At 46.4% G+C, this 12,134-nt stretch overlaps 1 protein-coding gene across 1 annotated transcript in view; it reads left to right on the top strand.

The window, feature by feature from the left end:
* The window catches only part of TMEM86A (transmembrane protein 86A), a 40,227-nt gene extending 29,052 nt beyond the window's left edge, over nt 1–11,175 (top strand). The window contains exons 2-3 of the mRNA XM_073347302.1: nt 1,707–1,971; nt 6,326–11,175. Of these exons, the coding sequence (XP_073203403.1) occupies nt 1,707–1,971; nt 6,326–6,753 (693 nt within the window). The 3' untranslated portion in view covers nt 6,754–11,175. The remainder of the gene's footprint in view (nt 1–1,706; nt 1,972–6,325) is intronic.
* The last annotated feature ends 959 nt before the right edge of the window (nt 11,176–12,134 follow it).

Here is a 12,134-nt window from a genome sequence, read left to right as displayed (position 1 = left end):
CATATTCTGACTGGACAAACGATCCCCTAACCATCAGTGCTGGGGAGCTACACACATTTAGCAGTGGCCATGGCGACAGTCAATAGAAACACTTGATCTAGCGTCTCCAGAAAATTAGGAGCTGTAAATCCCTCTGCTGTGGGCATGAAGGTCGTGCCCTCTGAGACAATTAGGGTATATGCTCACTGTGCTGAATACAGCCTCCTTATTAACACTGCTTGGAGACACACAATATAATCACCCCTGGCCACTTAAGAATACCTGATGTTTGTAAAAACAATAAGGAGTCTGCTGGCACCTTAAAGCCTAACAGATTTATTTGGGCATAAGCTTTTGTGGGTAAAAAACCCACTTCTTCAGATACACAATGCATGATGTTTGTTTGTCTCATTTGTGGGCCAGAATCTAGTCTCAGTGACATCAGTGTAAATCCAAAGTAACTCCATTAGAATAGATGAGAGCAAACATAATTTGGGAGATTTTCTATGAGCCGTCACATATCAGCTGATGGTTGGCTTTCCACTGTGGGGTACTTTACTCTGTTTTGTTTTAACTCCATCAATGAGTCCTTCAAAACCATCCACCAATGACTCTGTTGGAAGTTCTGTTGCTTTGGATTCTACTGCGGGAGCTGGTCTTCCCCCAGGACTCCAGCAGCTGTCAGGCATGATTCCAGTAATAATCTGACAGCTGTGCAAGGTAACCTCCTTTTCCCCTACCCAGCTGCGTACAGCATCTAAGATCCTTTTAGCTCTTGGGTATAACATGGTTAGAGGGGAAAAAAATCTACCTCATTTTAATTCTTTATGTGTTTTTCCCTATATGGCCTAAAGTGCAGAGAGATACTAGGCTATGGCAGCATAGCATAATGGTTCCCCTTAGACCATCCCACTGTTTAGAGATGGGCCCAAACTGGATCACACCCTCAGACTTGGGATAAGTTTGGATCTGGACTGAGAACTTTGCCCCTTAGGACTCTCTTTATGGTGGGCACAGACTGGACCACCAAATCCAGACACTCACAAACATTGGGATAGCTCAGATCTGGACTCTGCGGCTCTGTCCCATATGCATTGTTTTTACTGGGTATAGCTCACCTGCTGCACTTTGCACCTGGGGTTACATAATGGGTCCCTGACCTAGTCATGGGCCCTAGCTGCTATTGCAATGCTAATAACCATCATCAGCATCTGTTCAAAGAGAATTTGTGTTTGTGAAGATGCACCTTCTCCCCACACAGCTATCTGATACCAGGCTATAACTGATGCTGCATCTCCTAGGCCACAAGATTTGGCAAGGGGCTGCTAAAGAGGGTCTGATCCCAAGCCAATTGAAGTGAATGAAAAGATTTACACTGACTTTAGCAAGCTTTGGATCAGGCCCTCAGTGTATTTCAAAGGCAGCAGTAGAGCATTTTACACTTTCTTCCCCCACTTCCACTCAAAACCAAACAAACCCCAAACCCTTATTTTTGGGACAGAGGCTCAGGACAGCTCCTTGGCTGAACAGCTAATGGGAGTGAAGAACGTGTTAAAGTTCAAGTGGCTTTTGCCTGATGGGTAGTTGATGTTGCCAGTCGCAGGGACGCTCTGAACTAGAAAGGAAGCAGCCTTTCAAAGCCAAGGGATGCATTCTACAAAGGAGTTTATTATAGTGTAGCCTCTAATGATCCTATTGATTTTTTTTAAATGACTTGTTTCTTTTAGGTGAAGAGTGAAGGCCCCAAGCTGGTGCCATTTTTTAAAGCCACTTGTGTCTATTTCGTCCTCTGGCTGCCAACTTCCAGCCCTTCCTGGTTCAGTGCCCTCATCAAGTGTCTGCCCATCTTCTGCTTATGGGTTTTTCTGCTGGCACATGGAATCAATTTCTTAGTCGCACATCGAAGCGCCAATAGGATCCTAGCAGGGTTAATATTCTCCGCAGTGGGGGATGCCTTCCTCATCTGGCAGGAGCAAGGCTACTTCGTTCATGGTAAGTGATGGCGCCAGGTCTGAAGGGATATAATAGCAACCAGTTAAATTTATCACTGAATAAATGCTCTTATGCAGAGGGTTTATATATTTATTCTTTCATTTTTATTTATATGAATAACCCATTGTCATGGCAGTAGGAAGGACTCATCCCATGCATAAATCCCTTGCACTGAAATTAGAGGGGGTGCACCATGGATGGACATGACCCATGTCCTCCACTGTAATCACATTCCAAAAGCCTGGGGTTGGTTGGTAGCCCTGTCATGGTGCTGGCCCAGCATCTCAGCATCTGTCCTCATTCCCTGGACTGGCAGGACTTGGGAATGTGGCAGAATGACCTCACACCACTCAGCAGTTAGCAGCTAGCTGGGCTCTGTGCAATCATCTCTTATACAAGGATAGCTGCTGTGATGTGCACTCCCAAGGCCCCAGTGTAAAGCAGAGAACAAGTGAAGGGGAAAGTGGCTCCTCAGTGTTCTAACAGGGAAGCATGTGATTAGGGAGCAGGGTGGGGGCAGTGGTTAGTCATATGCACTTGGAACCAGAGCTGAGGTTTGAGTCAAGTGCCAAGGGAAAAGGTCCCTGCCAGAGATCAAGTCAGGAGGAGACGCTGGAGTTGAGTCTGGGGTAGGGTGTAGGAGCAAAGCAGGAACAGATGGTGGTCTGGGATAAGGAGAAACAGGCTGCAAGGCAGGAAACAAGAGTCAGGCACATAGGTAGGGTGTGTAGTCGCAGCCAACCAAGGATTCCTCTAGTCACTCAGACAACTTCCTATTCTTCTTTCTGGTTTAAGTAGTGCATCTAAGCCAACTAGTGGGGCTAGACAGCTTGACATCTCCCCCCCAATCAGGAGCTTTGTGGGTAGGGCCCTATGCAAGCTAGAGCTTCACTAGCCTCCTTCTCCCATCAGTCATTCAGGCGAGCTTCTGGGTGGTGGCTGGGGTTTGAGGCCCATGATCCTTCAGTGCCCCTGGGGCTAGCGGTGGGTGATAGAAACCACTAGGCCTAGCCCTAATTAGAAGTGTGCTGACTTGCGTCTCAACCTATCTTGAAAATGGAGGACTTTCAGCAAGCTTTGACCAGTACCCTCTCACCAAAGGCTCTTAAGCAAACTAAGCATTCTCGTCATAAAAGGGAAGGTCATCTCATAGTTCAGTAACTGGTTAAAAAGACAGGAAACAAAGGGCAGGAATAAATGGTGAATTTTCACAGTGGAGGGGGTAAATAGCAGGGTCTCCCAAGGATCTATGCCAGACCACTGCTGTTCAACATATTTATAAATTGGCGGGGGGGGGCGGCAGAAGATGGGGAGGGAGAATTAAAAAAAAGGTAAACAGTGAGGTGGCAAAGTTTGCAGAGGATACTAAATTACTTAAGATAAGTCCAAAGCAGACTGTGAAGTGTCAAAAGGATCTCACAAAACAGAGTGACTGGGCAACAAAATAGCAGATGAAATTCAATGTCGATAAATGCAAAGTAATGCACATTGGAAACCATAATCCCAACTATACATACAAAATGAGTCTCAGTTAGCTGTTTCCACTCAAGAATGAGATCTTGGAGTCATTGTGGATCGTTCTCTGAAAACATCTGCTCAATGTGCAGCGGCAGTCAAAACAAACAGAATGTTAGGAACCATTAGGAAAGGGAGAGATAAAACAGAAAAGGTCATTCTATAAAGTCATTGTACACTCACACCTTGAATACCATCTCTAAAAGGATATATTAGAATTGGGGGAGGGAAAAGTAAAGAGAAGGGCAATGAAAATGATTAGGAATATGAAACAGCTTCCATATGAAGAGAGATTAAAAGAGACTGGGAGTGTTTAACCTAGAAGAGACAACTAAGGGGGTGCGATATGAGAGTCTATAAAATAATGAATGGTGTGGAGAAAGTAAGTGTTATTTACCCCTTCAAATAATGTAAGAACCAGGGGTCACCCAATGAAATCAACAGGCAGCAGGTTTAAAACATAAGGAAGTAATTCTTCACACAACGCACAGTCAACCTGTGGAACTCATTGCTGGGAACGTTGTGAAGGCCAAAGATGTAAGTGGGTTAAAAAAAAATTCTGGAGGATAGGTCCATCAATGGCTATTAGCCAAGATGGTCAGGGACACAACCCCATACACTGGGTGTCCCTAAACCTCTGACTGCCAGAAGCTGGGAGTGGGGATGATGGGGTGGATCACTCGATTCATTGCCCTGTTCTGTTCACTCCTCTGTAGCATCTGGCACTGGTTACTGCCAGAAGACAGGGTACTGGGCTAGATGGACCATTGGTCTGACCCAGTGTGGCTGTTCTTATGAATACCCATCAGCCCATTTTCTTCAGGAGCTGCTGACAATTTTGTCTTGCCTCCTCAAATGTTTGAACTGCAGCCGTAGACAGCGCAACACCGATGAGAGAAGCTCTCCTGTCAGTATAGGTAGTGTCTTCACTAAATGCTACAACCGCGCACTGCATCAGTCTGGGCTAGTGGTTGTCAACCATTTCACAACCCTTTCCTTTCAATGGCAAAAAACTATGTTAACACAGAAGTAAGCTTGCCTGGCTGCGTTGAGCAAAGCTCAACCAGAAAATGCAGCGTTAATGGTGCCCATGCTACCTTGACTCTACCCTCTTTTAGGAATGCCCTAATATGCCCTGTTAACACATACGTTTACGCTGCCAACCCCACAGTTGCTGAAATGTAAGAGCTCTTCACCACCTTTTACAACCCATTCACTTTCACCACAGGAGGACTGTAGAGTACTTACAAGTTGAACTTTAGCTCATATAAAATGTTAGGAATGGAAACTAACTGTATTTCTATATTAGCACATGCACACCAAAAAAAAAGTTAAATTGGTAAAGTTCTCTACTCCTCATGTTTAGCTCATTAAGTCTCCCCTCCTGTTCCCTGAATTAGTCTTGAGGCCCTCATTTGCTCTATTCTTCTCCCCCGACCCCATTTCATCCCTCTCCTCTAGTGCCCTTTCCCATCTATCTAGCCTTGTGCCCAACATGTGGGCTCTGCCTCTCCGCTCAGTCTACCAGTTCCATTCTGTGGATGCACCAGCAATCTGAGCTGTAGATCAGCTGGCCATAGCACAAGACACTCCCCAGTACAGAGGGGACAGTGCCACCTGGTTGAGTTGTTTTAGCACAGTGTGTTGGCTTGTGAGCATGACAGACAGAGTACAAACTTGTCACTGGTGGATTTTAGTTGCTAAGGAGCTCCTGTTCCCCTTGTACCAGGGCATCACGATATAATTTTAAGCCACTGGCCTGCTGGGGTGCTCAGATTTCCATGGTTTTATTTAGGCATGAAAACTTCCAGCCAAGTTAACAAATCTGCATGAACAGAATGGAACAGACTTTCAGTGTATGTAGGTCTGTGGGCTGAGGGTGGGAGAAGGGAGCTGAAATTATTTTGGAGTCCATCATGTGTGATTGGCAAGACCAACTAGCAATCAGCACCTGCTGCAACACATGGTGACATTTCTTGTCAGATGGACTAGTGCAAAGTGATTAACATATGGGCAATTCCTTCCTACACCAACATCTGGGATTTCTCAAGGGTGTTTTACTTCAAAGGGAAGCTTGTTTGGTTTTCTCAGATCAGTTCCACTTTTGATTCGTTTGTGTCTTGCAAGTAGCCATAAAAAAAATTGGTAGGTTAAACTGGTGTAATCCAGTGGCCAGCTGCTTCCTTCCAGTTTATGATTCTGCTATCAGTGGGTGGAGAGGATGTTTAGACCTAGGTCCAGCTGAGTCCCAGGTTGGAGTTTGGGTCTGTGGCTAAGGCCAGAGAGTTTGGGTCTGAATTTGGAGGTGTTGAAATCTTTGATAATTGCTCTCACAATATTTGGATTCCATTGATCTGGGAAAAGGTTCCTTCCAGTTTTGGTACCACCCAGAAAAAACTCTACAGGTGTTTACAGATCTGGGATCTCAAACCTGCCTTCCTCCACTCTGAAATTCAAAAAAGAGGTTAGGTCTGAAAGACTTGAGTTTTGTTTCTTCCTGATTTATCTGTAGAGTTAGCAGAGGTGGTTGTCTAAAAGGCAGAGCAGAATTATCCTCAGTGTGACTGTGGGTACATCAGGACATTTTCCTAGGGCAGGAACCAGCCTGACCAGGGTAGCCTCCTCTACAGATGTCACTGTATTAAGTTGTTTTTTTTTCCCCTCTAGGGATGGGATTTTCAGAAGGGCTGAATGTTGGCCTACCTCTGCTCCCACTAAATTCACGTGGGAGTTTTACCAGTGGGAGCAGAATTAAGACAGCACCTTCCCTGTGACTGTTTAATCTGATGTAGTTATGCCCATTAAAGCTCACACTTGCTGTGTCAATGCTTCTTTCCAGGTCTGCTGATGTTTGCCATCACACACATCCTGTACTCCTCAGCATTTGGGATGAAGCCTTTGGACCTGAAAGCTGGCTTTGTGATGACCCTTGTCTCCAGCTTCTGCTACACCTTCCTGTATTACTACCTCTCAGGCCCATTCACCTACCTGGTTGCTGTCTACATCGCTTTGATCGGCTTCATGGGGTGGCGCGCCATTGCTGGGGTGCAGCTGTGCAATGACCTCTGGACTTGGACCAAGCTTTCAGCCTGCATCGGAGCAGTGCTTTTCATGGTGTCAGATCTGACCATTGCAGTTAACAAGTTCTGCTTCCCGGTGCCCTACTCACGTGCCATCATCATGGCCACTTACTATGCAGCCCAGATGCTCATTGCACTCTCAGCTGTGGAGAGCAGGGATGAAGAGGACTTCAAAAAGAGGAATTAGATGGAACGCCAGCAGGCTCGTGAACTGCATGGATTATAACTGGGGTGCTGTAGTAGCATTAGTCGCTGAAGGAGATCTCCATCTCTCAAGGTGCATTGGTGATAGAGATTTTGCTTCTTTAAAGCATTATCTTTGGGTTTTTTTAAATCTGACTCTCCTTGAATGTAATTTACTTCAGTGTGGAGACCACACTGGAAAATTTAGACTGCTCCTACAGTAGCTACTCATTGACCTTTTCCTCTTGGAAGCTTCAGGAGTCCTCTCTAAAACATTGTATTTGTTAATCCTGAAGCTGGTTCTGAATGTTATGGAAGGAGAAGGCTAATTTAAAGAGACCGTGAAAAGAGGCTAGGCAAGTTAAGAGGCTTGCCTTCCAGCCTGGGCACACATGTCCCAATCCCAGCTAAGGTGATAGGGATGTGACAATGAGCTTAGGTGGTGACTAGACTAGACCCAAGTTGTGGCCATTACAAAGCCACTACACAGGGTGCAGCAACTGACAGCCTCTGCTCAAAGAGAGCCTAGGAGTAGCATAGCAAGAGGATAGGTAGTGCAGGTCAGGGCTGAAGTACATTGGTAAGAATTGGGTGGTGGGAAACTTGCACTGTACTGGATTCTAACCGGGGCTCTTTTGTGAATTCCAAACTCATGCAACTTCCTATTTAAATGCCATTCAAAGTTTGTGCCCAACGTGAATGCTGCTGAGCATTTAGTATGCTATATACTTGCAGAAGCAACAACAGAATGCAATAACATTCTGAACTTTGAGAAAATGGGAAGTGAAAGGCATTTGAAGCAGGCTGGGTTACAATGAAAGGATACGTGCATGAAAGTTAATGAGCAGTTTTAGCAGGCAACTTTCAGCATTTGCTTGCCTAGGGTAGTCCTGTGGCCATGTGCTAAGATATATGATGGAACAATGGGTCTGTCTTTCAGCATCAGACCTCACCCCCAGTTATCAGTAGCTTTGTTGACTGAATTAATAAGCCTGGTAAACCTCCTGCACCTCCTCTGTAGGTGTTGAGAGCTCTTGAATCAGTGACAATGTTTGTGCCAACCCCAAAAAACTCCAAAACAAAGGCAAAGTATTAAAACACAAAGCATATAAAGAAATGCACACTGGGATATAGCATACTTCGATCACTGTGAAATTACTGCAGACCCAAGTTTATAGATGCATCATTAGTGTTAACAGGCAATTGTTTTAACTGTGAGCTTGGCAGATTTTCAGGGAAACCTATTTATTCAATTAAGGCTAGTAGGCTTCTCTGTATTTGCATGTCTACACACTTGACCCTATACATATGTGCACAGTAGTATGGTATTAGGAGCCACCATACACAACCTGAGTTGGGGTATTCTGTGCTTTGCATCACACTTTTGGAGATACATTCCACTAAGAAATCATGATTTATTTTTTCCTGGGCTCACATTCTATCCATAATGTGGGAATTGGGAGACTGGAATTTGACATTTAAGCATTTATTGCTCAGTATTTACAGCTGCTAATAAGTGAGAATACTCTGCATATTTGCACATATTTAATACAGTCCTTACTCGGGGTATTTTATTTGTCTGTGAGCATTTTCCCTTACCTACAAGGCCAGCTATGTAGAACAAGTGTCTGTTTTTTGCCAGTCAATGGCAAAGAACCAAGTTTGTGCCACTTGACTTGGCAAAGCCCACTTTGAGGCTAAACCACCTGAAAAGAACGATTCTGTGCATTCAAACCAACTCACCCCCATTTCTCCTAACGTCGTGGAGCCTATAAGAAAAATTAGAACCATTAGAGATGGGAAAAACCTATTTCCAACCAACCCAAACTATTTGGCAATCTTATCCTCCCCCTGCCATAGCAAGAGTATCTCTTCCATTAGACTCTGTTAAAGGATTCTGGTGAGGTATTTTTAAATTTCACAATTATAATTTTACTTTTCAATAGTTCCTTCCCTCCTGCATGCTGTTTAATTTATTGTGGGTTGCTCACAAGTGCTGAGCTGCTGCTACCCCTGATTGGTCTTTGATGCATGACAAGTGGATGCAGAGGCATTTCCTATGGATATACAGTGATAGTGCATCAAGGGCGCTTTCCTCTCCCTTTCCCAAATCGGATGGTGTCCCTTGAATGTTTGTTTTGTGGCCCTTCCTCCCATGGTACTCACATGAGTAGTCCTATTGATTCTAATGAGACCATGCCGGTGAATAACTGTTCCTACATGTGAGTGAGGAGTTCACAAGTGGGCCCTATCACAGGGTGCTCTACTCACCACAGGATCACCCCTACTCCTGGTGGTTCTGAGGATTAGCTCTACCAGACCAACACCCTTTCCCATAGTTGCAATCCACCTCTCTGTCTGCAGCCCCTCTTTCACTCCAGGAGCTGCTGCTTCCTCTTTGTGATTCAGCTGTCCAGCCAGGTCATTAAGTGGTTTCCCCTTCCACAGGCAGTCCTCACACCCACTGGACTGACAACATCACTCCAGCAGTCTTCACGTTTGCTGCCCTTAGCCCTACCACTCTGCAGTGGTTGGTAGGGGAACCCAAGCCTGCCCTCTATTTGGGGTTCCAGGCCAGGCCTCTGTACTGAACAGTTAAGGCCTGGCTCTTTCCAAACTTACTGCTCTCACCACAGTCTCCTTCTTACTGTGAGTCTTCTCCCTGACCTCAGGAAGTGAGACAATAGACTTCCTCCCTACTACCTTCTTACACTAGCTCCGTCTCCTGGCTTTGTAGAATGCTTGCCTATGCCCTCACAGGTGATCTTCCTTCTAATTAGCTTCCTCCAGTCTAAATCTCCCCTGTTTGCATCCTAATTGGTTGATGAGGCTTGACTAGGCCTAATGCAGCCCTTCCTGTGGGGAGTACCTCTCATCATAGGCCCTATGCAGTGAGAGCTTTGTTTTTGCACCTGGCATTTCTGAGCCTGAGCCTGAGCCTGCAGGTTTCTCGTAGGTCAGTTGCCATGCCCTGACTGAGGACTTGTCTACACATACAGGGCTGCAGCAGCACTGATGCAGTGCGCGGTTGTAGCACTTAGTGAAGACACTACCTATACTGACAGGAGAGCTTCTCTCATCGGTGTTGCGCTGTCTACGGCTGCAGTTCAGCTGGTTTAACTGCGTTGCTCAAGGGTGTGGATTTTCCACACCTCTGCGTGACGTAGTTCTGCCGACATAAGTCTGTAGTGCAGAGCAAGCCTCAGTTTCTGCTGCAGCCCTGCTCACTATGCCCCTTGGAATCCAGCAATAGTCCCTTTAGTTCACATGCTTCTCTAGCCTTTGCTCTTTGTGGGGTCTCCCAGCACTGTTCCCCCTTATAAAGGCAGCTCCTGTTTTCCCTGTTATTAAGATATTGAAAGTAAATGGCAGGTTTTTCAGGACCAAATATGACACAAAGAGACATGGTCAGATCCAAATTAGTCCCAAATGTAGAGTTAGTAATGGTATCCACAACTGGTGTAAGTGGGCCATTGATTTCTGTGGAGCTTTGCCAATTTACACCAGCTGCAGATTTGGCCCACAGTTTGCAAAGCCCTTTGGGCTAAACCCTGCTATCTACATAGTAAGACACTATTAGTCACTGAATGGTCTGTGCATTAAGTCCATGAATTGAAAGAAAATGGTCTTTGTCTGTGACTGGTTGCAAGGGTGAACACACCACTTGTGCCAGGGAAATACCAGCTGGGTGACCATCTCCTAAGTGCAGGTCCTCCACCGGACACCCTCTTCTCTTGTGTGTCTGTCTCAAAGGGAGATGCTGGGAGAGAGACAGGCACTGCTAGAACAAACCAGGCTGCAGTGTTGGGTTTAATTAGAGAGCTACACGGGTGAGCACCCCAGAGTCTCTCAACCAGCCCCCTGATTTTATATTACATACAAACTCTTCCGAGCCAATAACGCTGATGGGGTGGCATTGTTTTGGACTCTCACCTGAGAATGCTGCAGTTTAGGAAAATATAATTCCACTTGGATTTAACCTCCTATAAAATATGTGGGCCTCCATTCTCTGGTTCACCCAAGGAGTGCTTGGCATAGGCTGGAGAGGGGGCAAAGATCTCTTGAAGAGACTTTTGCACCTTGCCAAATCTGTAGCCCTCTGGCCACATGGTCAGGCTCTAGTGTAAAGTGAAGTGGCCTGAGGGCTGCCATGATATAAGGCAGGGGTGGCCAACCTGAGCCTGAGAAGGAGCCAGAATTTACCAATGTACATTGCCAAAGAGCCACAGTAATAGGTCAGCAGCTCCCCACCCCCCCACCCCCATTCCCAGCACCTCCCACCCACCAGCAGCCTCACCGATCAGCACCTCCCCCTCCCTTCCTGCACCTCCCGATCAGCTGTTTTGTGGCATGCAGGAGGCTATGGAGGGGAGGGAAGAGGAGCTACGCGACGGCCAGCTTAGGGGAGGGGGTGGGAAGGGGTGGAGTGGGGGCAGGGCCTGTGGCAGAGCCAGGGGTTGAGCAGTGAGCACCCCCCGGCACATTGGAAAGTTGGCGCCTGTAGCTCCAGCCCCGGAGTCGGTGCCTGTACAAGGAGCCGCGTATTAACTTCTGAAGAGCCACAGGTTGGCCACTCCTGATATAAGGGAACGCTGATCATGTCCCCCTGTGTGAGTGTTAGCAACAGAGGACAGCTTCTGCTCCTCTCCTTGGCTTGGTGATGCTCCCACAAACCTTCCTTCTCCTTGGCTGATGCGAAGAGCGCTCTCTCCTGTGTTACAGTTCAGCTCACAGAGTAGCACTTAATCCATGGGACGACTGGCAGAGTACGGCACTATTCTACCTGAGCACGGCTGACAGGACCAGTGGGCAGTATTAGCAGCAGTGTGAGAACAGCAGTGTGAGAATGCTGGCACTGAGAACACCCCACACTTTCTTTACTGAGTAGTTTTCACACCCACCAGTAGCCCTACATAGTGGGATTCAGTATGTTGAACAGACATTTTGGCCTAGATCCCCAGTAGTACTATTCAGACTCTTAACTTCCATTGAGTTCAGCGAGGATCTGGGCCTTCCTTCCAAGGACTCTTCATATTTTAGAAAATTTAAGTACCATTGCAAAAGGCTGGGTTAACAATAGTGCCCCCCAGAAGCGTCTGCTGCTTTATAAACATACACCAGAAAGGTTAGCTGCATTACTGAGGGGGAACGCATTGTAAATAGCACAGGCCCCTGTAATCTCCTTCCTCTAATGCTGTTGCACAATATTTCCCATATTCATTCACTCAAGGGATTGCTTCTGCTAGAGCGACCAGCTGTAGGAGGCATGCAGCATCTCCATTCATCAGTTTTGCTTGTCTTGTGATCCCCAGCTTGGCCCCTGCATCGCTGCTCTTTGTGGATGTCACCTGCTGTTACACAGGCCGCTTGTTTGCAACCCTCTTC

Source organism: Lepidochelys kempii, chromosome 6, assembly GCF_965140285.1.
Source record: "Lepidochelys kempii isolate rLepKem1 chromosome 6, rLepKem1.hap1, whole genome shotgun sequence".
In the NCBI taxonomy this organism is placed as follows: domain Eukaryota; kingdom Metazoa; phylum Chordata; order Testudines; family Cheloniidae; genus Lepidochelys; species Lepidochelys kempii.
The sequence above is the reverse complement of the archived record's forward strand: the minus strand, read 5'-3'. Positions and strand labels throughout refer to the sequence as shown.